We start from the raw sequence: 26925 nt of genomic DNA on the forward strand, positions 1-26925 counted from the left end.
AATATTAGAATCTGCTTTTTAAAGTATACCTGTATAAACTACCAGTTGTGAGTTTGGTATCTGAAACAAGCACCCAAACACTTAAAACAAACACCATAGGTTCTGGAAAGGTCCAATACATTATAGTATTTAAGTATAAATAATGAATACAAGGAATTGTGGAGTCTTTATTATTGGTGTTTTTTAATACACAAATACAAATAGACATCCTTATTCCTTATAAAATGTTCTGAAATTCTTTATTTTCTCTTATCAGTCTTTTATACCAAGGGCTAATAGTTCAAAAAGTTGATTCTGTTTTTTTGTTTTTTTATTTAACATAACTGTTAAACCTTAAATTCTGTGTATAGAGCCAGAGGGGTTAAGGTGAGTTAAAAGAACTTTGCACTCTTACCAGAGAAAAAAAGGTTCCAGGTGAAAAAAAACGCAGTTTATGAAGTAGGTCTAGAAAAATAACTACTCTTTGCCAAAGACTATATAATTTAGTAAAGGTTCAAATCAAACCATTTTAACATAGGTCTATGGGGGTGAAGATTTGGGATTACATTTAGCAAGTTAATACGAGATGCTGTACAGGTGATATTTGCACATCAGATAGTGATTATTAATAAACTATAATAATTACTAATAGCATTTTATTTGTATTAAGTAATATAATTAGCAATCTTGCATTTATTCTGATCATTGTTTGTTTATTAATACACTTTTTATATTGGGTGATTTAATAATAGCTTTCAGTGTACAGGTGGCACAGACGTCTGTTAAAAAAAAGTAGTGCAAAAGTCATATTAAAATACAACATTTTATAATTCACAACTAAAATCTTTATTGAAACCTGCAAGGTGGTTAAGGCACTCGGTCTGTAATCTGACGATCGCGGTTTTGAATCCCCATTACATCAAACATACTCTCTCTCTCTCTCAGCCATGGCGTTATAATGTGACAGTCAATCCCACTATTCATTGACAAAATAATAGGCCGAATGTTGGGTGTGGGTGTTGATAATTAGCTACCTTCCCTCTAATCTTGCACTGCTAAATTACGGAGGGCTAGCATGGATAGCTCTCGTGTGGCTTCACGCGAAATTCAAAATAAGCAAACAATAAACCGATAAAGGTTGTGAAAGTCACTGTTTTAACATGGTTCCATGTCATCTTCAGGAGTATAAAAAAAAATTACTTGATGACAAGAAAACCCATTTGAAATAAAAACGTATCTCAAATCACCTGTTTTAGATATTAAAACTTTTATTGATAAGCAAATCAATAAGTGTTAATACACATACCAGCCGTTCTGAGATACAAAAAAAACATTACTGTTCTATACAAGTAAAAAAGTAATGGTCATGTGACTACTAACTAGTTTATAGTTCAAAAAAGGTTTTGCCATCTATCTACTTTATTTTGTAATCATTCATCGTATTTTACTGTTTATCATTATTTCTGTGGTTTTTTTAGTAATCATAGTGTTCGAATGATCCAGAATAGTCGTTTTCTCCCAGCCCGGTGTAATTTGGATGTTCAGCTAATGCAGGGTAACTTCTATCTAATGCTACATGTTTAATAAATAACAGTTCATTTTTATAATTCTGCTGAATTAGAATAGATTTAAGATCTGTAAGCCTAGAGTAAAAAAAATTGACATCTTTGCGACTTTGGTTCTTCACATGGTTCTTCGTGTGGCGATAAAATAACAAAAGGATTTACGATAAATCGTAGTTTCAACATTATTAATTTTTCCCTTAAGTACGTCCGACCAATAGCCTTGAACACTTCAATTTACTCGCATAGTTGGATAAAACAACAGTTACCTGGCGTCCGGCATATTTCAGCTGAGTCAAAAATTAGTGAATAACCAAAACCGAGATTTATTTTTATATATATTTCTTCAACAAGCATACCTAGTTCTAACAGTAACAATAATTTTATCGTTTGATGTTGACTGTTTTATTATTACTATGTGCAAAATTTATAAAGCCTTATAATACACTTTTATAACTTAGTAACCCATCTTATAAAAAAAAAAGTAAGGAGGAAAAGTATTTTGAAAAAAAAAAGGTATGTAGGGCTACCTACTGAACTTCAAAAAGGGGAACCAAACAAAGCAGGTAAGAAAGTGGATATATTACTTGATCGGCTAATGAATACATATAGCATACTAAGGCGTCTCAACATAAAGAATAAAATACATTACTAGATAAACAAATAAAAATAAATCAATTTATAATCTCAAAATGTTCCTCCATTATATATACATTGACTAACGTAGCATTTTTTGACAGATATAACCACCAACTTTTCATTGCAAAGACTTATTTACACACATACACACGTATTGTAATGAGTGATCAAGAGGGTTATTATTTACGTTTTTTCTGTATGTGAGGACTTTTAATAATTCCATTAATCAGCTGCTTTGCTCCCGATACATGACAAAAAAATAGTGTTTACAAGTTAGCTTTACAGTAGACCAATGAATTAGCATGTAAATAAAGAATTAAATCGGTTACAACCATTTTCATCAGAAGAGCGGCGGACTGCTTGTTTCATTTAATATATTAAGATGCACAATTGTGAAGTCACAATTATATAATATTCAAACTTAGAACTAAATAGGCAAATTGTAATACAGGAGGTCCCATTAAAGATTCCTTAGGGGGCCTGGTCAAAATTTTATTCTTTTGATTAGAATAATTCTGTTCTTACATTTTTCATATAAAGTCAAGACTATAGGCTAAGTAACCAACAAGGAACAAAATTCAGTACATATTTTTATTTGGAAATAAAGCAATTCGTATGTTCTTTAGAATAACCATAAGTCAAAACCCTAATCACACGATACATGACTACATAGTGTAATTTCTGATTAATTGATGAGCTAATATAAATAACCAAAAGCGTTTGCTTATAAGTTTCAGTCTTCAGTTCGTACTCGCTTAATACGCTATTTTAAGTTGTAGTTTTCAACATGTATATATATTAAAGATTTGACTTTTTAAACATTTTCCTCCTTTCTCCAGATGGAAAAGATATCAGCATTCTGTAAACGCTCTTTCTGACTAGCATTTCTAATTAAGTTGAAATACTTGCTACTATACCCTCCTCGTGAACCTTTAAATTTCTTAGGGGAATAATATGCCTGTTAAAATACATTTTGTGGTTTAGAATCAACAGCTACTTCAAGGATGGGGAGACTGTTATCAAATCCATCATCCACGACGATTAGAAATGATTCGTACTTCATCTTTGAAAATATATTCTGAAAACAAGAATGTGACTTGAATTGTGGGAAAACCTGCAGTAAGAAGGATCAGAATAATTTTGAGAAGAGAGTTTACATGTAGGATGATACAAAGACCAACACCACCTTAAAATAGTAACTGTGCATCTAGTAGAATAAAAATAATCATATATACAAAAGTATTGTACATCTGACGTAGAACAAAGCTATCATGTTTACATGTGGAACAAATACTGACGGTTAATAACAGTATACGAGTGATATTCTGAATAACATATTAACCTAGTAACTACTATTGTCACTACATCTTTCTTATGTAATTAAACTTCTGTACGTAGTTTTTAGAATAAAAATTTTAGCAGTTTTTCGTCAGAAACAAAGTGTAACTGTATGATAATAATCATACCTCATTACCAGGTGTGTGTTTTTCACCGAAATAGTGAAATAGCACTATTCTGACCACTCATACCTACTGAATTTTATTTACATCTCAAATTGCACTTGTATTGAAGGTTAATAAACAATAGCAGGGTTTCGATATTAGTGGTGGGCAGATCCCAGATAGTACATTGTGTAGCTTTGTGCTTAATTCAAAACAACTACATATAATGAAAAACCTACAAATATATTAGCATTTGCACTTTAAAAAAAAACAACAAAACTACACAGTATTTTACTGATAAATATGCATGGAATATTTCTCTAAATATCTTTTAGTACACCCCAAAATTCTACGTGGTTGCCATTTGACTTTTCATATATTCATACAGATCAACATTTTCTCACTGACGTTCATATTCTAACTGGAAAAGTCAAGATGGAAGTTTTAGTGCTGCAACTGCTTATTTCTCTCCTAAATAAGTTTCCAATACATTTGTCTTGCACTTAGAATAATAATCCTGTTGAGATATGAAACTATGGCTAATCAGTAATACTAATTTAGATCAAGATATGTGTACTTTTCTGCTGTTAGTGAGCTATCAGTTATACTAAGCCTTCAATACCCGTAATACGTAGCATCAACTCCCTTAAAGTAAGTTCCCTTCTTTGCTGTAGACCTTATACTTTGGTAGTTGTACCGTTCTTCGAACATCTTGCAAATAAAATAAATAGCAGCTTATTAGTAAACAGCGCTCTCTGTTAGGCTTCATTTCATTCTTTGAATCGGCTATATTTTTATCGAAATTAATTAATATCCTTGAACTTAAACGTCTGATTTTTCTAGTCTTTCATATTGCATATTATCCTAGAGATATGTATAATACAGATGCTTACAGTGAATTTTTTCACCACATATCTACACTCCAGACTAGCAGTCTTTTCCTTCCTAGTGTAATGTTTATCTTGAAAGGAATTTCACTTGCAAGTATTCTCAGAGAAAACTCATTATAATTAGTTTACTCTTTCCGTTGACGTATAATAATAAAATATATTTAAATGGAAGTGCACTCCTCTTTCATGGATGTATTGTGCGATTCGGATTCGTGGAGTTTCTGTACTTGTTCAAAAGTAACCTAGAGTGTAATTATCGGTTAAATACATACACACTTGTATATCTTCAATGAATGTGTATTATCAGTCCTACGTTAAAATGTTTTAATAAAACAACAGATCGGGCTAATGGACTAAATTATAGAAGTGAAACTAAAGAAACCAAAGACAGTATCATAAATGAGGATTAAAAACCTGCTTGTCCAGTTATTTTACAGAAGTAACAACACTGTATTTAATTAGTGAGCTGAGTTATTCTTTTCAGTGAATCAAACAATAGTTACGAATGTGATCGTTTGGCTTTCATCTGTCGGCAGCTAGCCAAACAAGAACTAATCACTTTTATGTGATAAAAACTTGAAGGTTTGTTGACAAGTTTCAATTTAATACGGTGTCGGAGCTTGAAAGAACATAATTTATTCAGAATTTTACAGACTTTTTCCGTACAATTCACACTGATTATAAACATTTTTCTGTTATTGGTGTGCGTACGAGGTCTGTTCAAAAAATACGCGGACTGACGTCATAAAACAAAATGTACTTTATTTAGAAGTTACAGGTCTGGGACCCCTTCAAAGTACTCTCCTCCCCAACGCACACACTTATCCCAACGGTGTTTCCACTTGTTGAAACAGTCCTGGTACGCTTCTTTTGTAATGTCCTCCAGCTCCTTCGTCGCATTTGCCTTAATCTCGGGAATCGTCTCAAATCTTCTTCCTTTCAAGGGTCTTTTGAGTTTGGGGAACAAGAAAAAATCGCAAGGAGCAAGGTCAGGTGAGTAGGGTGGGGGAAGAACAGTGAGCGAGTGTTTGGCCAAAACCTCACGAGTTCTGAGGGCTGAATTTCACAGCAATGCGGTGCATCTTCAATTTTTCGGTCAAAATCTCGTAACAAGATCCAACTGATATCCCACACTCTTCAGCAAGTTCCCTGACAGTCAGACGTCGATTTGCCCGCACCAGGGTGTTGATTTTGTCGACGTATGGGTCGTCAGTTGACGTGGAAGGACGTCCAGGACGCTCATTATCTTCAATGGACTGTCGACCATCCTTAAAACGTTCATGCCACTTGAAACATGCCGTACGCTTCATAGCAACATCACCGTAAGCCGTGTTAAGCATAGCAAAAGTTTCAGTCGCAGATTTTCCAAGTTTAACACAAATTTTCACAGCAAGTCGTTGCTCCTTCAGGTCATTCATTCTGAAATCCGCCAAACGAAAAAATCGCACTTCACTTAAAACCGCGTAGCTAATACACAAATGAAGATATCTGCAATCGGGAAATGGCGTTGTAATCAGCTGATCTGTGCGAACCTAGCGACACCAAGCGGATTCCCCTGGAACCAACTGGAGCCGCGCAATTCAAGCAGTTCGCATATTTTTTGAACAGCCCTCGTATAGTTCATTCTTTCGAGCCGTAAACATTCAGTGGAAAGTTTTACTAGTTGCTTCTAGCTATAGCACATCTTCAGTCAATAGAAAGCCAAACATATATCAGATCCATGGAGAGCTATATTGTTTTGTCTAAACATCATTCTACATACAGTACCCAATCAGTACAGTCAAGATGAAAAAGTTAGAAAGCATTAGTGCTAAAAATCGTCATTGCCTGTTCCGATAAGTCAATCCTCCCAGTGGCACAGCAGACTTGTACTGATAAAAATCTGGTCTCGATACTCGTGTTGGGCAAAACACAGATAACATGACATGATTATTCACATTTTAAAAATTCGAGCAAAGCTACACAACGGCACTAGCCATCAATAACTTAGCAGCTAGTCATCACCGCCCAATGCCAACTCTTGGGTTACTATTTTACCAACAAACAGTAGGATTTACTGTGTCTTTATAACGCTCATACGCCTGAAAGGACATACAAGTTTGATGTGGTGGGGATTCAAAACTTGCAACCCTCAGATTACATTGTGATCTATCGCCAATAATTTTTCTTGATTTGATTGAGTTGAAAGGATAGGAGGCTGAAACTATATTGACATCTCTATTAAAATGTTTGCATTATTCAGGATTTGATAGTGGATATTTGAAAAATAATTTGGTCGCATTCTGCTCACATGGTGCAAATGTAATACTTGACCACAAGTTAGGGGTGAGCAATAAACTTAAAAATGATTTTCCTGATATCATAATTTGGCATTGCTTAAATGACCGCTTGCAATTGGTTTTAGATTATTCTATTACTGATATAAAAGAAGTGACTTATTTCAAAGTGTTCATAGATAAAATCTACAAGATCTTTCACCAATCAAACAAAAACCAAATGGAACTTTTCAACATTTCGAAAGAAATTGGACTAGAAATTTTGAAGACTGGTAGGGTTTTGGGACCAAGATGGGCTGCTTGCAGCCTAAGATCAACACTTTCTGTATGGCGTGCTTTTCCAGCATTATACTAATATTTTTCAACTGAGGAAAAAATATTTGGGAATAGCTAGGCATCTTTGCAACAAGTTCTTACTGGATGATTTAGCAATAATGATAAATATGCCACAGAAATTTTCTTTACTTTTTAATGCCCTTCAAACCAGAAATTTAAATTTAACAACAGCAGAAAAACTAATAAGAGTCATTAAGGCATTTGAAGTGCTCAAAGAAAGTAGGGTAACCTTTAACAAATTAATGAAACCATTGCTTCTGACGCATTTATGAATATTGAGTTTGTTGAAAACCAAAGATATGTAGGCCTTCCTCGTCAGAAACTGCTGGAAACAGTAGTAAAAAGTATGAAAACCAGATTGATGGATTGTGATCATGATCACTTAAAATAAAAAAAATAATGCACAAGAAAATGACAGTAAGATTCATGAACTGGTAAACATACTTGAGCCAGATTCTTGGAATATTGATAAAATTGTTGTCCTTTGAAGAGCCGCTGCAGAAAAATTGTATGCAGTTACTAAGCATTAATGATTTTCGTGATTATGTGAAAAATGTCCTACGAAATCATCATAATCATGAGATTCTAAGAACCGTAAAAAAGGCTAAAAATATCATCAATACTGTTGCTCTTAGTTCCACAGAGGCAGAAGGAGGGTTTTCAAGAATAAATATCATATATTCATATAAAAGAAGCCGCCTTACAGTAGAAATTGTGGCAAACCTGATGACAATTAATTTGATCGGCCTTCAGTTGGAATCATGGGATTCCACTTTTTCAGTTCAAATGTGGCTAAGAAAAAACACAGCTGATGACAACATGGTCAAACGTGGAAGGAATAAAGATTTTGATGATAATCAAGTGGCAATTTATAAATACTTAGAGCATGCTGAGTAAATTATGCCACTAAAATATTTTTATTATTTTTTATTGCAAAAAATGGGGATGTGTAAAGCGAGATAGAACTGGTTGATAAAATTCTTTAATCCCACCACTGCCACAATCCTTTAATTATCTATAACTAAATTTATTCTAAAATGATCCAGACAAGGAGGGGAAGGCTAACTCATACCACCTTGCACAAGTCTTATTAACCCCTAGAGATCGACTTATCTTACTGCAGCGAGTAAACATAGGCATGTAACCTTTACCCAAGAAAAATAATCAATTATTTGCATGAAAATTCAGTAAAATGGCATGGACACTCCTTATTTAAGTTTTGTTTTAAATGAATTACGGAAGAGTGAAATTAGCATCTATTTCAACTGTCACATTAAAATGAGGATAATACATGAATATGTTAATTACCCCACTATTGTTTTATTATGCAACCTTGTACTTTTTTTGTGTGTAATAGTCTTAGTCGTTCTACCCATTACACTGTAATTAATTCATACGAGTTTAACCAATGTACTATTGCAGAAAGTAGACCCATTAAATTTTATTAGTGTTGTGCCTTGTGGTGAGAAATTTATATACATATTGTGAGCATGGTTTCTGTGTGTGTGTTTTCTTTTAGCAAAGCTACATCGGGCTATCTGTTACAGGGAATCAAACCCCTGATTTTAGTGTTGCAAATCCAAAGACTTACCGCTGCACCAGCGGGGAACAGCATCATTTCTTACTATTTTAGTAGCATATGGTCTGAATTTCAAAATTATATTCTCAAAATAATCGTTTAGAGGCACTTTATACAATCAGATAATATTTATACAAATAAAGTGCTCTATGTGTGTGTTTTCTTAAAGCAAAGCTACATCGGGCTATCTGCTGAGCCCACCGAGGGGAATCGATCCCCCTGATTTTAGTGTTGTAAATTCGTAGGAGCTTTATAATGTGACGATCAATCTCATTATTCGTTGGTAAAAGAGTAGGCGAAGAGTTGGGGTGGGTGGTGATGACTGCTACTTTAGAGACAGCTAGAGCAGATAGCCCGCGTGTAGCTTTGCGCGAATTTCAAAAATAAACAAACACGAGGAAATATTCCGTTTGTTATTGAACAAAAAGATTTAGTTGTTGCTAAGCCCGTCGTTGGTTTAGTATGTAAATGGTGAACATCGTTTTTGTAATGTATCTTCTTAAACCATTATTTGAAGTCAAGATTTAACTTAATTATGCGAGGAAGGCTTATAGAATATTTTGATTTCCTTATCATCAGAGTTAAACGTAAGATACAGTAGTAAATGTTTCGAATTGAAAATGAAAATTGAACATAAAGGTTAACTGCTTTAATAACTTGTAAATACATACAAACGAAAATATTCTGCATTTTTCTCAGTACACAAAGTGGTGTATTAATAATCCAAAGAAGAACTGGTTGTTATATAATATAGAATACAAATAAATCACGTGAATTGAAAAATTAGGGGAGTCGCAAATCATGAAACTTGATAACCTTTAAATATTAAAAAACGTTTTAAGTTAATGAAATTCGATTAAAATTATTGGACAGAAATTCTGTTACAAAAATAACTATTTTAATACAAGGTATATTTCAGGCAGTGGGATACCAACGATTACACATACTTGATAATAAAGTGTGAAAGTCCAACAAGTCAGGTTAACCTTTGAAAAGTTAAATAAAACAACAGCAACAATAAGAACAAAGAACACACTAATTGATAACGATATAAAGGTTTAGAACTACGATAGCTGGCATTTTAAAGCAATAAGCCTAATATTGGAGATAAAAATGTTATACTACAGGTTGTTTTTGTTCACATTACTTTTAGTTATTTTTATTTCGAATTACAAGGCAGGACTGTGTAAAACATATTTAAAATCTATATTTTGCGTATTAGAAGTCACTGCCAAAATGAATTTCCTTTGAAGCACAAAAACTATGGGTGATGTACACCTTATGGTAATATTAGAAGTGTACAACTTGTTTCAACTTCTAAAAATTGTTGGTCAAAAGTTTCTCTGAAATATTTCATATAATATCAATAAAAAAACTATTAAGTTACTAGTCTGAACACTGAAAGCTGACGGAACACTACAAATTCATGGGCTAAATATTGGGAAGGTTTACATTTTTATCTTGACTAGCTGCTTTCCTTTTATCCTGTAACTACGAAATTAATGACTGCTAGTGCAGATAGTTTACAGTTTAGCTTTACGCGAAGTTCATCACACAAATAAAATAGAAATAAAATTACACAGTATTATGTTTCACGTTGCTCTTAATTTATCTTTTATGAGTTTCAAATCAATTTTCTATTCAAAAAACTTTCTTCCTATTAAGTTACTTGTCAAGATCCCTTGATTTTCAGTACCAGAACCCATTTACTTTGTGGGAATATATGAACGAAAAAAATTTATTTACTTGCAGATTAAATTTTAAATTTGGTGAAAGGAAATAGATGATATCCTCATTAAATAGTTGGTCTACTCTATAATACCAAATAATATATTAGAAGCAATACCATAGTATTATTCACATACCTAAATGCATTTAGGTTATTACATGATAAATTAAAAAGGACTTTAAAATTAATGAACTGTTTGAGAAAAAGATTTTTTATGCTAAATGGAATCACATACGTGAAAATGATAAAGTAAGCGAGTTTTTGGATAAGTGAAAGACACTCACAGGAGGCTATGTGGAACATCGAGTTTATGTACTTTGAGAAACCAAAAAGGCTAGGATGACCAAAAACGTAATAAGTCTAAACATACTTCATATTTAATGTGAAATAAAATGCTAAGCCAGTGATATACTTTTAAACACGTTAAACCAACAATACACTCTTAAATACGCTAAATTAAGAACACAATCTTAACTATATCAAACCAATGATACATTCTGAATACGCTAAACCAGAGATATATTCTATATGCGCTAAAGCAAGGGTACACTCTTAAATACTATAAATCAACGAACACTCTTTAAACAGTGCTTGAAGTGGGGGGAAAAGAAGTGATATGGTTTGTGAAATATTTAAACGGAGTACTCTATTCCTTGTTTTTAAATGTGTGAAATACACATATCTATTATTACAAAAGTGATTAAAATATAAAAATTAGAAACTTATGCAGTTGTGTCAGGTAAGATAATGAAAAACTCTTTACGAGGTATACTCAGAAACAGCTAGCACGTAACTTAATTCGATCAGGTAACGTGAGCTGCACTTTTGCCGAGTGATTTGCAGCTTCTGTGGCAGGACCTTTAGTTATATTTGGTTCAAAGAGCAATAAAATTAAATATAAACAGATGAAGCCCGGCATGGGCATGCGGGTTAAGGCGTTCGACTCGTAATCTGCGGGACGCGGATCCAAATCCTTGTCGCACCAAACATGCTCGCCCTTTCAGCCGTGGGGGTGTTATAATGTAACGGCCAATTCCATTATTCGTTGGTGAGAGAATAGCCCAAGAGTTTGCGGTGGGTGGTTATAACTAGCTGTCTTCCCTCTAGTCTTACACTGTTAAATTAGAGACAGCTAGTGCAAATAGCCCTTGTGTAGCTTTGTGCGAAATTCAAAACAAAATCATATAAATAGATGTAGACTGTATAGAAATCCCTATGATTACTTTGGGGTTACGAAATTAGTGACAAACTGATCTCATAGCGATAGGGTTCATTCACTACGTTAATATACTACTTCGTCTTATCCTTGCCTTGCTCTTAGGCATTTTTAAGAAGAAAAAATATAGTTTTCCTTCCAAAAATATTTACTGCATCTACTGTTGTACTTTCTATTTTTGAGTAGCTAACAATTTAGTAAGAAGTAAAATGACTGTTTCGGGCCTTCCTGGAAAGAACGGGTTGGTACCTCGCCTAACTTTAAGTACTGCTTTTAAATACACTAACTCAGCAATATGTTAATGGTACACTCATAAGTATACTGTATCAACGATATATTTTTAAATACATTAAGGCAGAAGCATACACTTTTATATGAAACAAAAATGCTAACGAAGTCCACTTGTGTCGAACTAAAACAAGAGCGAGGAAAATTCAAGAAGCAACTAGAAGCACTAACTCGCTGATAAGTAGGAAGAGGTTGGTACTATTATCTAAAATTTGATATCAGTTGAAAATCCCACTTAAGAAGTAATCTATTTCTTCTAATGATCAACTGAGATGCTTATATTATGCATTTTCTTTACATTTATTTTATATAGCTTATTAATACTTATTAGTTATTACCATTTATTTTCAATAGGATGTTTCTTGTAGTCTTCTTATGTATGTTTAAAATTAAGTACAAAGCAACAGAATGGGCCCTCTTTGCTTTGTCCACAACGGGTATCAAAACCACGTTTGGTTTCAGTCATCTACCATATTAGGAGCAGACGGAGAAAAAAAGGCGAGTTTGAAAGATGATGTAGACTTCTACGCTATTAACGTTAAACGTTGATGCTTAATGTTATTTTTTAGGTTTTTCTATTCTAGAGCAAAATTAAAAGTTCATGGATTGGAGATTTAGCCTGAATTGACGTTTTCGTTGTCGATCTTTTCAGTACTGGTTGGTTAAAGTACTTTAACTTTCAGTACTTAAAGCCAAACTGTGGCGGTTAAACATTTAATTTATTCAGGCACAGACAAGTTCTTTTAATATGCATATTACCAAAAAGGTTAAACGTAGTGCGAGATAGCATCTGACCGTCTAAGGAAATAAAATACATCTCATGTTTTTGCTCGGGATATTGAATCTCTATTTGCTTGTATTTTCATACTGACAGGATAAGAAATTTGGATACTAGGCTTTGTAGGCTAGTACTCGCATAGAAAAATTATTCAAATATTAGATGTAAACATGAACCATAACACCATAGTACTACATATGTGTAGTAACTGTGTGGCTTGGTAAAACTATATTTCACTATATTTATGCTTGTTGATATATACTTATATAAAATTCCTTATGTAAGCGGAACAGAGTCACCTAAAAACAATATTTGCAAAAACAGTTAAACGTTAAATTAATTTTGTTTGTTCATATTCTGTTTGTTTTCTTATTGCAAAGCCACATCGGGGTATCTGCTAAGCCCACCGAGGGGAATCGATTGTTTGTTTGTTTGTTTGGAATTTCGCACAAAGCTACTCGAGGGCTATCTGTGCTAGCCGTCCCTAATTTAGCAGTGTAAGACTAGAGGGAAGGCAGCTAGTCATCACCACCCACCGCCAACTCTTGGGCTACTTTTACCAACGAATAGTGGGATTGACCGTCACATTATAACGCCCCCACGGCTGGGAGGGCGAGCATGTTTGGCGCTACTCGGGCGCGAACCCGCGACCCTCGGATTACGAAGCGCACGCCTTAACGCGCTAGGCCATGCCAGGCCGAGGGGAATCGAACCCTTGATTTTAGCGTTGTAAGTCCATAGACATATCGTTGTACTAGAGGGCTTATATTATGCCAAAAAAATTAAAAGATGATCACAAAAATAGTTTTCATATGAAAATTTATTAGAATAATTAGAAAATCTATATTTTTAGTCCTTGTGGTGAAAGTTTAATAAGAAGTTATGCTAATACATTTATTTTTGAATAAAGGAATTTTGGCATTTCAGGCTTCAGCCCATGATATGAAGCGGCAACATGATATACTGAAGTTTGTAAGAAAAACCCCAAGAACCTAAACTTCAAAGCAAGATCCAGTTGAACATCTAACAGAAGCAACTTCAAGAAGCGATGAAACTTCCGCTTCTAATACTGCGCAAACTAGAGGTGATGAAGATCCAGCAACTGCTCTTCTGGACTGCTGGAATATGAGGCAGGCCAAAGAGTTCAATAAAGAACACAATGGTTTTGGTTGTTCGCAGCAAGAAACTTGGTTGTGATCACTGCGCCAATTTTTTTTTTCGCGATAGCTACACGAGGGCTATCTGCGCTAGCCGTCCCTAATTTTGCAGTGTAAGGAAAGGCAGCTAGTCATCACCACCCACCGACAACTTTTGGGCGACTTTTTTACTAACGAATAGTGGGATTGATCGTACATTATAACGCCCCCACGACTGAAGGGGCGAGCATGTTTGATGTGACGGGGATTCAAACCCGCGACCCTCGGATTACGAGTCGAGTGCCTTAACTCTGATGGATTGCAAAGATAAGCCATGCCGGACCTACTATCACTTTTAGAACTGTTTATACAATCGCTTCACAAATGTTCCTTTAAACAATATTTCTGTTAACGTGCTCCACGGAGTACGTATGTAATTTAGTATCTGTTTATATTCTAACTCTTCTACGATTGTCTAGCCCCTTTTTATGTATCATGGTTTAAACTGCCTGACGAAGGGCTTCCGCCCGAAACGTAAAGAATTTGTTATAAAAGTGTTTTACCGATTTTGAACATTTTGTAAAATTGTAGCGTGATTGATTTAACTTTCTACATAAACATAATCGCCCTTTCAGAGTTGGCAGTAGGTGGTGATGACTAGCTGCTTTCCCTCTAGTCTTACACTACAAAATTAGGAAAGTCTAGCGCATATTGCCCTCGTTTAGCTTTGTACGAAATTCAAAACAAACAAACAAAACCACTAATGTTTGTGCAAATGCATATCTACTCACTAGGTGATTGAGAAATTCCACTTCCATGTACATGAATTCACATTTTTCGTGGTTCAATTTTAAATCTGCATTCTTGTTGCATTAAAATATAAAATATTACAATTAGGGTTAAAAAGTAACAAAGATCATTTCAGTCTGAGCTCGTTAAATACATTATAAAATAATTTCCTCTATCCCCGATGTTAATCTCTGCATTTACCTGTGAAATATGTATTAACACTAACAATGATTTATCCAACTGCAGTGTAGGAAATGCGTTGATGAACATCAGATCCACTCACTTAAATTCCATGTAGAACTTCTTTCTTACAATCACATATGGAGGTAACCAAGCACTCTGTGGAGATTGTATTATCCCATCCTTCAACTTTTGTTTGATTTCAATGCTAGGAAAATCCTTGGTATTTCTAGAACTGAACATTAGTTATTGGACTGCACCCATGTTACTTGTGTCTCTGTGATTACATGCAATTGTTGTTCTAGCTGTTACAGACACATCGGAAAACACTTCGATCAATTCACCAAGTTCATGTCTTTTTATCAAGTTCACATTCTTTACATAATATTCAAACAGGGACTAAGTACTATGGAAGCTGCATTTTTTTATTTGATGTCATATAGTACATGCAAAAGTAGCTTCTTTGCATAACTCCTTCCTTCTTTACTCGCTGATGAGTATTTCAGCTTGGAATTGAATTAAAATGTTTGTAGCTACAAATATGCACTAATAAAATGTCATCACTTAAACAGATAACTGTTCAAGCGACTGGAGCCTGTTTATCACGCAAAAAAATATTTGGGTGTTAGTTCTATGACGATAGCTGATGGTAATAAAAACTTTGTCCATACACCAGGGTAACATCGCTTGCGCATTCGGTGGTATCACTTCATGCTTCTTACCACCAATGCTTGCACGTAGTGCATTGTTCTTGGGCCTAAACTGGTTGCTAGTAAATGGTTTACAAGTAGAACTAGAAACCACCTACTGCACAAGAAAAATTGTCTGAGATTTCTACAACAAGTTCACCTCTAAAGTATTAATGTCTGAAACCATATCTTATAACTACTGCAAAATTGTATAGCTAAATAAAAATACCATAAACTTGCGTCCCCCGCTGGTACAGCGATAAGTCTACGGACTTGTAACGCTAAGATCACGCGTTTGATTCCCCTCGATGGACTCAGCAGATAGTTCAATGTGGCTTTGCTGTTAGAAACACACACACACACACACACACACACACACACACCCATAAGCTTGTAAGATTGAGCCAATACTTTCTGGCTACTTATGTAGGGATTTTCGTACATTCATGTCTACCTTGTTTCAGTATTTGTTGGCACTGACATCTCTACATTAAATTTAATTTTAGTGAAAATACTTGCTCCCCTCTTTTTTAAAACAATTTCCACAAAGCTGGTTGATAAGTGAATATTTTATTTTTATAACACAGTGATATTAATTTGTTCTCCCATCTAGCGACCAGAAATACGACTATTTGTGAAACATGGAAACAATGTATTCGTATAAAGTGAACTCATTGCCGAGTAGTAGCTTTTCTTTTTATTATTTCTACACAAATATAAGTGTAGTAGAAGAACAGAATAATGTTACTGTTATACAAGCTGTGAAACACTCGATAATGGTAATTAGGTGCTCAAGTAAGGTTACAACTAAACTTTAACAGTTCTTTGTATCATAGAATAATAGATTAAATAGGACAGCCATTATTTTCACAGCCCATCCTTACATAGTAAGTACTACCGTGCTTAGTAAATAACCATATTTTCGCAAGATTGCATAGCTGAATGATGAGAAGGTGATTAAAATAATCAAGAAGCCACGAGGTCACTTGCAGTATTATTATCACAGTGAATAGGGTGACATCACAATATAAACAAACAACTGCAAGCTCTGGGTGTAAAACGCAACAGAATGAATTTTGTGGGGCGAGTAGAATGATCTAGGTCAAACAGCTGCTACTATTGCATGCCAGGTACAGATGTGAAAAACACAGATTCAAGTTATGTTGAAACATGTAGATTTTTTTTTTTTCACATAAACAAATCTTCATTAAACTTTTTTTACAACTTACTACTAGAAGTTATCTTCATAGTATAAGATACAATGCTAGATTATTCTCCACATTTCGTTAAACTATTTGTAAGTTGTGACAATATATGTCAGTATTTCTCTGATGGTGTGAGGTGCAACTTGGGTAGCTGAACAACCGCAGTTAGTCGAATGCAAAGGGATGGCCACTGCTGCTCAACACATCACAATTCTTAAGCAAGTTCTCCTTCTTAACAATGTTACTGATCAGCTTACCAGTGTTTTCAAACCAGATAATCCCACATCACAAAACGATGACTTGAAGGTTAGGGCACCACTACTCTCTCATGGTCAGGCCAATCACAAGATCTTGTAAATAAGATATGTTAGCATATTTCTCCCTTACATACTGCAAAAGGCAGATTGAGTAAATACTAATGGTAATCTCACATTCTTCACTTCAAGTTTGTTTTTGCTGAAACAGTAATCTGTCTAGAGTGGTGCAGATTTCCTTGTTATGCTATGCATGCATTTCTACAGCAATAAATATTTTTTCTGCATAAATTATTTAAAGCAGAGCTATGAAGTGAAACAGCGTTTAAAACTCAATTTCTTGTATAAAGCAAGTGGCTTCTTTCAGTGCTAAAGACATGAAAATTCACAACACAAAAAGTAATATATCTTGCGTTTTTTGTAAAGCAAAATTGATTTTATGGCACAAAGCAGCTAGGCTATCTGCGCCAAACGTCCGGTAAAAATAAATTAAACAAAACAGCAATTACAACAGAAAATTGCGTAAAACCAATGGTGACATCCAGTCTACAAAGTTGTAAAGTACTTACTCTAGCAGAATGGTAATGATCATAACCCGCCAGGAAGACTAACAGGTAAGTTCAAGAACCACCGTCAGTCACCTGAAGTTGGCCTTTCCAGTCCTGGTTCCGGGTTATGTGTCATTATCGCCAGTACTAAAAGGTAAAGTAGTAAAAGTGTTAAATGACATGCAGCAAAAGTGTAATAACAACTCGCCAGGACGACTAACGAGTAGTTCAAACAGCAGCGTTAGTCACCTGAAGTTGGCCTTTCCAGTCCTGGTGTCGAGTTATTTAATGTTCTGGCCATTTTCCAATGTCAAATTGAACTAGAGAGATTGAGACTGAAAAGGGAACAACAATTAAAAAAGTGTAATGAATAAATATGCAACACTTAAATGAGATTAAAAAGACTAATGGCCATTAAAAAACTAAAAACTTTATCAAGGTAGACAGTGTCACCATCACCAATAACACTGTCCAATGTTACAGATAAACCTTGGGAAAAAACATGTTTAAAATATTTCCGTCGTTGAGAATTGAAACGATGGCAAGAAAGTAAAATGTGACTGATAGTGATTTGAGTGTTACACAAACTTCACATTGGTGCATCAGTTCCAGATAAAAGAAAACGATGAGTTAAAAAAACTGTGACCAATGCATAGTCATGTTAGAACAACTTCCTACTTCCGAACTTTACGGAAGCTAGATGGCCAAAGCCCAATATAGGGTTTTATTTGAAAAAGCTTGTTGTCTCGTTGCTCACTCCAAGTGAACTGCCAGCTGGCACGGAGCCAAGCCTTGAATACAAAACCATAGTCCATGTACGGAATAGGCACAGTGGTGATAGTGCCGGAGCAAATAGATTTAGCTGCCGTGTCTGCAAGCTCGTTCCCGCGAATACCAACATGACCTGGTATCCAGAGAAACTGGATAGAAGTAGCAGTTAATGAGAAACGGGCCAGTCAGTTTTGAATATCAGCGAGAACAGGGTGTGAGCCAACGTGTAGCAATTCCAGGGCAAGTAGAGAACAAAGCGAATCAGTATAAATAGTGCAGTTGGAGTTCTGCTCAGCTGCAATATGACCCAGGGCAAGAGATATGGCATACAGTTCAGCAGTGAACACAGAAGCTGAGGAGGGGATTCTGCGTGCAACTACCGAACTGCAGCAAACCAAAGCAGAGCCCACTGAATTACCTGATTTGGAACCATCTGTATAAATGGGAACAGAATGATTGTTTAAAGATGTTCATTAAATAAAAGACGGTACTTCCAATCTGGAGTATCTGCCTTTTTCAGATGACTGAAAGAAAGGTCACATTTGGGGGCTGTAATAAGCCATGGAGGGATGGGCTGACCTGTGAAATTTGCAATGTTATCCAAGGACAGACCCAATTCATCCAACTGCGCCCGGATGTGAAGGCCAAACAGAGCAATGGCAGATCGTCTGTTCTGAAAAAGTACGGCACACCGAGGAAGGAAAACACATCCCCAGGTGGGATGCTTTGTTAAGGAACGAAGTTTCAAAGAATATTGTAAAGATAGTTGCAAACAGCGAAGTTGCAGAGAAGGTTCATGAGATTCAATGTATAAGCTTGAACTGGAGAGGTATGGAAAGCCCCAGTGCAGAGTCGAAGTCCTTGGTGATTAATGGGGTCCAGCATCCTTAAGGCTGAGGGTCTGGCAGAGCCATAGACCATTGATCCATAGTCAAGTTTTGATCGAATAAGAGCATGATATACCTTTAACATTGAACATCCATCTGCTCCCCAACTGGTAGAAGAGAGGACACGGAGGATGTTCAGTGCTCTTGTGCATTTGACCCGAAGCTGCTTTAAGTGTGGTATAAAGGTCAGCTTACAGTCAAAGATAAGCCCCAAGAACTTGGTCTCAGGGACCACAGGCAGCGAAACTTCACTGATATGAAGTTCAGGATCAGGGTGAATACCCCGTTGGCAGCAAAAGTGCATGCATACAGTTTTAGAGAGAGAGAAATTAAAGCCATTCGCCATAGTCCACTTCAGTACACGATTGAGGGCAGTTTGTAGTTGCCGCTCAATATATCTCATGTTCGACGACTGACATGAGATGTGAAAGTCATCGACATACAGCCCATTCGCAATAGTGAGAGGGAGTTGTTCAGTGATGGCATTTATCTTTATACTGAAAAGTGTAACACTCAAAACAGCCTTGAGGGACTCCAAGTTCCTGTACAAAAGAACGGGAAAGTGTCGAACCCACATAAACCTGGAATCTCCTGTCCATTAAATATTTTTAATAAACATGGGTAAATGGTCACATAACCCATATGTATGGAGGTCTCGCAAAACGCCATACCTCCATGTTGTGTTGTAAACTTTCTCAATGTCAAAGAATATTGATACAAGATGTTGGCGTTTGAGAAAGGCTTCTCTGACTGATGTTTTAAGACGAATTAGGTGGTCTGTGGTGGAGTGCTGTCGTCGGATCCTGCCCTGGGTCATGTGGGCAGGTCTTTGTTATTGGAAGGGAATTCCAGTGACTGAGGACGTGAACAAATGATTGTTTTGGCTCTTGGGGTGGGAGAAAAAGATGTATCAGAAGAAATGCCTGTATTTGAAACTGAAGGATGTGGATCTTGAGGTTTGTTGGAATGTATGGGAGGAACAGAGATGGGTGTGGAAATCGATTCAACCTTTTTAACCATGGAGGTCAAAAGGCTTTTCATTTATTTTGAAAACGATTCTCTTGGAGGCACAGAGAGATCCCACTGTAGTTGTGGAATGAAGTGCAGCAGCATATGTCTAAGATGGAGTGGTGGGCAGCAATTTCTGAGCCTTAGGATAACTAATGTTATGTATCGTTTTCAAACGCTGCACCTCTTTTTCCTCCAACCATTTTGGGCAAGAACCATTGCAGTTGATGCAATGTGGGTCCATGTCACATTCATAGGCATCGTGGTCCTTGCCCCCACAACAAGCACATGTCAGGGAACCACAACATGATGTCTTTGAGTGGCCGAATCTCTGACATTGGAAACATCGGAGAGGGTTTGGAATGTATGGCCATACCCTGGAAATGAGATAACCTGCCTTGATTGTGGCAGATGCACGTGATGAAGTAAATGTCAAAACGAGGGTATTTGTTGGCAGTGTAACTCCATCTTTGCGAGTGGAGATGCGTTTCACTGCAGAAACTCATTGAGTGGAGAAACCAGCGAGAATCTCTGACTTGGGGACGTTCTTCAAATCCCTCTTAACAATAACTCCTCGTGATGAATTCAAAGTAGAATGAGGTGTAACCTCAATAGGTATATCCCCAATTGCCTTTGAATTCAAGGAGTTCACTGTGTTGGGATGTGGATGTTTCAACCAATATGTCTCCAGATAGAAGCTTCTTTACCGACTTTGGAGAGCCAGCAAGTCCCTCTAGTCCCTTCTGAATAAAAAATGGGGAAAATTGCCCTAAAGGCTTTTCCAAAAGAGAATGTAATGTAAGAAAATGAGGTACGTGTGTTACAGATGTTGAAGATTGCTGTTCAGAGTCTTCAAGACGTGGTCGCTTACTCAATGACTGTTTTTTCACTATTTTATTTAAATTTTTTGAAGGAGGATCCATAGGAAAAAAGAAAAATTTCGGTACCCACTGACCCCCACACCCACCATGGAGCCCTACAAGGGGATGCACTACAAAGTCATGCAAGGACAATGCAGCAACGCCAGGGTTTCGTGAGCACTATACCCAAACACCAGCATCAGGCACAATGTCCACAACACCCGTTGAGAACTTCTAACACTGGTACTTGATTGATTCTAGCCCAAGTGGACCAGCCGATTGACCCAAGGGAAGCCACCCAAAGGCCGCCCGTCTACAGGAATTCAAGGCCAAAGTGGTGTGTTAGGGTTGGACCCCTCAACCACCAGGATCCTCTCCTCCCCTTCACGGGTCGCTACGCACGGCAAACACGAGGGTGAATGTTTAGATCCCAGAGAAGGTAACCAGACAGAACAGAACCTTCCTTGGGAAGTCCCCTCACCACGTACAGGAATCCACACCGAGGGGTTTAAAGCAAAAATATAATACATGAAGGTTGTCTATTAGAACTGTGGATAGTTAGAATTTTCTTACACTGAAAATGCATTTCCGATCGGTACTTACCCCTCTCACAAGATAAGCTTTCTCATTCAGTACTGCCCTCTATATGGGAACATTTTATTTATGAATGCTACAAGCCTTCTGCTCCCTCCTTTTGGATTTGGAATATTATATGCATCTTTCATGCAAGTCACCATGCGTCACTTATTAACCAATAAGAGCATGGCATACTCTCGTGACGCATGTAGCTCTGCCTACACTCCTTTAACAAACTCTCACTTCGAAGTTTGTCAGTAAGAGCATGTACCGGAAAAGTGGTAAGTTATCCCAAATACATTTTCAGTGTAGGAAAATGATAACTTTCAATACAGTACTTCCCTTCTCTCACAAGATTAGCTATAATCCCATATTAAGGTGGAGGAGAAAGTGGCATGAGGGAGAAACAGTAGACCCTCCCCCAATAATTGTCCAAAGAATATTGACGAGCACAATATTTTCGTGAGCACTACACCCAAACACCAGCATCAGGTACAATGTCCACAACACCCGTTGAGAACATCCAACACTGGTACTTGGTTGACCCTAGCCAAAGTAGACCAGCCAATTGACCCAAGGGGGTCCAACCCCAAGGCTACCCGTCTACAGGAATTCAAGGCCAAAGTGGTGTATTAGGGTTGGACCCCTAAACCACCAGGATCCTCTCCTCCTCTTCATGGGTTACCACGCATAGCAAACAAGTGGGTGGATGTTTAGATCCTAGAGGAGGTAAAGTGGTCCCTGGGAGGTTCCCTCACTACATACAGGAATCCACACCAAAGGGCAAGCGAGGGTAAGATGAGGACACCCAATAAAAGGGTGAACTGCATGCACAATGGCTCAACTCATTATACAATGGTTAACAGTATGCACCAGCGAAAAGTGTATGGAGGTCACGTCATCTAGTTAGGCGATGGTTCCACTACAGTGAAAGCATAAATATCAAAAGGCCACGCCCACCTTAATGGGACACATCGACACCAATGGAGGCCACGTCGCATCTACACCAGAATATCACTGCCCTACTCTTGACTGAATGGTTATAGCCAACTATTTTAGTGGCAACCATTCTGGAGGAAACCTACATGGTCCACCACATCAGCAGCTTAGAACTGGAAGATAGCAAGGATCTTGTACTTCAATTGAAGAAGGATCTCACGTTGGAGAGTTCAGTGGGCTGTCGTCATCAGATACAGTGCAATTGGTAACCACGAAACCCTATGCAAAATATAAAATGTGCCAGCAATATTTTGGAACATTCCATCTCTACAGTGACCTTGCAGAGCCATGGACGAGGGCCTGTTATCAACATGGTGTACAACGCAATTATATTGTTATAAAAAACCTGGCCAGGCACCATTTGCCACACAGTAAGATCTAAGACAAGAAGTCGAAGCAAGGGCCCCTCGTAAGAAAGTATGAATAGACTTATCCATAGCTGCACTGAAGTGTGAAGTATAGCCACAAACAGTACCTAAAGAATGCATAATCTGCAATATAATAGAAATTATGAGATGAACGTCGGCGTGGTGGTCAACACGCCCAACTGCAGAATCTCATCCAAAGACTGGCCAAGATGAGAAGCAAGGGAAAAGGTGAGAGACAGACTGTATATGAGGAAAAATAGAAGATGAGAAGGGTACAAGAGGAATAACTCTATAGGAGAAAAAGATAAATCAAACTGAGAAGGGGAAAGATTCCGAGAGGAAGAGGGAAGCCCTGGAATAAAACCCTTAAAGGAAACTGTGAAGGTAATTTTAAAATTGAGGGCATGCACTGGATCAGGAAAATGGTAAGATGAGAAAGAGCAGATAAACCCATTCTAGATTGGAAAGACAATATGCTACCCAGGTGACAGCACCCAATACACAACACACCATCAAATGAAAGTGATAACTGTGGGCCCAACAAGATACAAGGAGAAAAACACAGCGATCTTAATTAGTGCACCCTGGGGAAATGTATGAGCCTTCCCTGGGATAATGTCACATTGGATCTTGACCAACCAGATCCCTTGAGAAAGGAAGAAATGACCCAAAGACAAACAAACACCAAGGAGGTCTATTAGAAGAGAAAGTTCTACCACAGACCAATAACTCAAAGCCCGTTGGCAGTCGTCCCATGCATCCCAGCTCTGAAGGGATGCATCCATAAAGAGATGTAAAATTAGCCATGGAGGAGCAAGCAGAACACTCACCAAAGGATAAACTGTGATCATTCACCAAGAGAAATCAAGCATAATGTATAAAGGCAGAATCCAAAGGATTCATTGGTCTTGGAGGAATTGTGGAAAGGACCTCATATGAACTCAACTAGAAGGTATGAGAGGCGTCAGCAAAGACGACATCCTCAAGAGCAATAGAACCTCATAAGTATAAAGCAAGGGAGCAGACAGGGCTTTCCAAATATCCCATGCCATAAAATAAAGCTGAAGAGGATAAAGACTGAAATGGGTGTCAAAAACACTCATGTGAACAAGGAACCAGTAAGAAAAAGGAAGGATTTTTCCATGTTTATCAACCAGCCTACCTGAGTAGTATCGATAAGGAACTGACGTTTTATGTCAGGCTGACTCCTATTCAGAATATGTGGGAAGCCAGTCCACCATATTGAAGAGAAAGTGCAAGGTTCACACCAACAGATAAAAGGCATAAGGTGTCAAAAACAGTCTGAGAGGGAGGGAGCAAAATCAGTACATTTCCCCACAATGAATAAACTGAGGAAATGAACAAGAATACTTCAAGAATATGCAAATAAACTGGGAGAGACATCCAACTCAGTAGGCCATTTCTACTGGCCATTAGCTGACTGAGGAATAAGGTAGGATTCCATGGTGAACTGGGGTGCATATATGTATAGAGTAAGATTGGGCAGGTCAGTAAATATCTTCCTGTGCCTAAATTTTCTCTTAAAAGAATAAAGGAACTATCTGAAACTAATATATTGAGAACATAATTGTTGAAAGTAAACTGTCTGGCATTTAACTCATTATGAATTCCACCATATTGAAGAGAAAGTGCAAGGTTCACACCAACAGATAAAAGGCATAAGGTGTCAAAAACAGTCTGAGAGGGAGGGAGCAAAATCAGTAACAAAGTTACTAGCCATCCCTAATTTTGAAGTGATTGACTAGTAAATTAAACTAGTCAACATCACCCACTACAAACTCTGTGGACTATTATTTACCAATGAATAGTGGGGTTGACCATCATTTTGTAATGCTCCAACACCTGAATGAGGTGAGGCATGTTCTAAGATAGGATTCAAACCCTTGACTACATGTCAAGTTTCCAAATCACCATGTCATGCATAACTGCTCTTAACTAACAGTGGCTGTAAAAGACCCTACCACCTGCTGTCAAACAAATTAATATACATAAATTGTCTCACAAACACTATCATTTCTGTCATTCCAACCAGCTTAAGACCTGGTATAGGATGAATGGCATCATTAACACTAGATATAGCAGATGTAGTCATACATTTTATTTTTATTTATTAATAATTACTTGTTAAAGGCATTTAATATTTTATTATTTGTATCTTCCTAATATTTAAAATTGTCTATATTATAACTGTCTTAGTGTACACAGGAAACAAGGCACTGTCAAGTCATACTTATAAGATAAGGTATGTGAACTGTGTTAATGTGCAAAAAAACATCGTGTACATCTTTTTACACTGTATGATTCACCACCAAACAGTAAAATGCAGTCATATTCATAAAAATGAAATTAGAAAATACTATTTTTCTAATCACTACATAACTAACTATGGCACCAAACATTAAAGAATAAGAATACAACTTAATTCTACAACAACAATGCAAATTTTTATTAAAAAATGGTTACAAGCATGTACATACGATGAACATTTTCAAAATAATCCATTATTTTTTGTGAACTGATTCCTAGAAGCATAGCAAATATTCTGTACAAATAACATATTTCTCTTTTTCAAACAATAAAATAATGTTTTATGACTGTATTTCAAGCTTTTCAAATTAAGTGGGTTTGTAAAAACACCTTATATGACAAGGTATAAATAATTACATAACACACACCTTATTGTTTAAAGAGTGATATAAGAACCAGTACGAGTGGTGATACCAACTTCCAGCCTAAAATCCTGATTTATATTCATCACACAATGACAGCACCCTATAACACTAATTTTGGAAGAATTCAGATATAAGTATGGGTTTAGAAAGTTAAGCCCACAATTTGGTATGGTTACTAAAGGCAAAGTTTTCTAGTTTTTCTTGTGTCTCTTTTTTAAGCTTTTCCTTTTTCAGAGTAATATTTTTAGTTTTTAATGTAGATATGTTATCAGCTTTATCTCGCATCTTATTTTTCTCTGTTCCACAGTATCCACAATTAACAGTCCATACATCAAGAGTTAATATCAGCTGTATAATTTTCTGTTTAAAAATGTTAAGCAGTTATGAAAAGGTTTTGATTTGGTTTGAATTTTGCACAAAGCTGCTCAAGGGCTATCTGCACTAGCCATCCCTAATTTAGTAGTGTAAGACTAGAGGGAAGGCACCTAGTCATCACCACCCACTGCCAACTCTTGGGCTACTCTTTTACCAACAAACAGTTGGCTGTAAAGGCAAGCATGTTTGGTACGATGGGGATTTGAACCCGTGACCATCAGATTACGAGTCGAACGCCTTAACCCACCTGGCCACGCCAGACCTTTATGTAAAGGAAAAATATAACTTAAAAAAAAAGAAATATTTAATATAAGTTTGTTTACTAAAAGACAATCACAAAACATTAAAGCAAGCACTTACTCTAATACAGTAAAAAACAAAAATATGAAAATGCCTAGTGTAATATCTCTTACACCTCCTTATTCTTCCCTAAATTGTGATTAAAAAGAATTTTTGTGCTAAGCATACCAATATATACATTTCCATAGCATTACACAGAGCAATATCTCGAATCCCATTTTTAAGCAAGTACAGATAAACAGGTAATGTAACCCTAATTCATTGTTTATATACTGACAGATATTAATATAAAAGTACAAATGGGCACCAACTGCGTTGCACAGGTAGTTTTTGTGTTTTTATAAATCGAGAATGTCCTCTGTTTTCAGGTCAAATGAAGAACAGATTTTAGTTCATTCAGGAGTGTTTGGTAAGGATGTGGGGATTTGTTTGATTAGTGATGCTTGAGTTTCATTGGTTCTGTAAGTGGTTCTGGTTTGGGTTACAATCTCTAAGTCTGTATCTGTGCTGAGTGAAGGTTTTAGTGTGTTTACATAGAAAGGTTCTTTAATCTGTCTAATTTTCTTGTACTTA

The 26925-nt window shown here is 36.5% G+C and overlaps 1 protein-coding gene across 2 annotated transcripts in view; it reads right to left on the reverse strand.

Annotated features, from left to right (window-relative positions):
* Positions 1–9337: 9337 nt before the first annotated feature.
* LOC143232823 (rho guanine nucleotide exchange factor 7-like) overlaps positions 9338–26925 on the reverse strand; it is a 113147-nt gene continuing 95559 nt past the window's right edge. For both annotated transcript variants that reach the window (XM_076468737.1, XM_076468734.1), the window contains exon 16: positions 9338–26314. In XM_076468737.1, coding sequence (XP_076324852.1) covers positions 26163–26314 — 152 coding nt within the window. In that variant the 3' untranslated portion in view covers positions 9338–26162. The remainder of the gene's footprint in view (positions 26315–26925) is intronic.

Source organism: Tachypleus tridentatus, chromosome 11, assembly GCF_004210375.1.
Source record: "Tachypleus tridentatus isolate NWPU-2018 chromosome 11, ASM421037v1, whole genome shotgun sequence".
In the NCBI taxonomy this organism is placed as follows: Eukaryota; Metazoa; Arthropoda; class Merostomata; order Xiphosura; family Limulidae; genus Tachypleus; species Tachypleus tridentatus.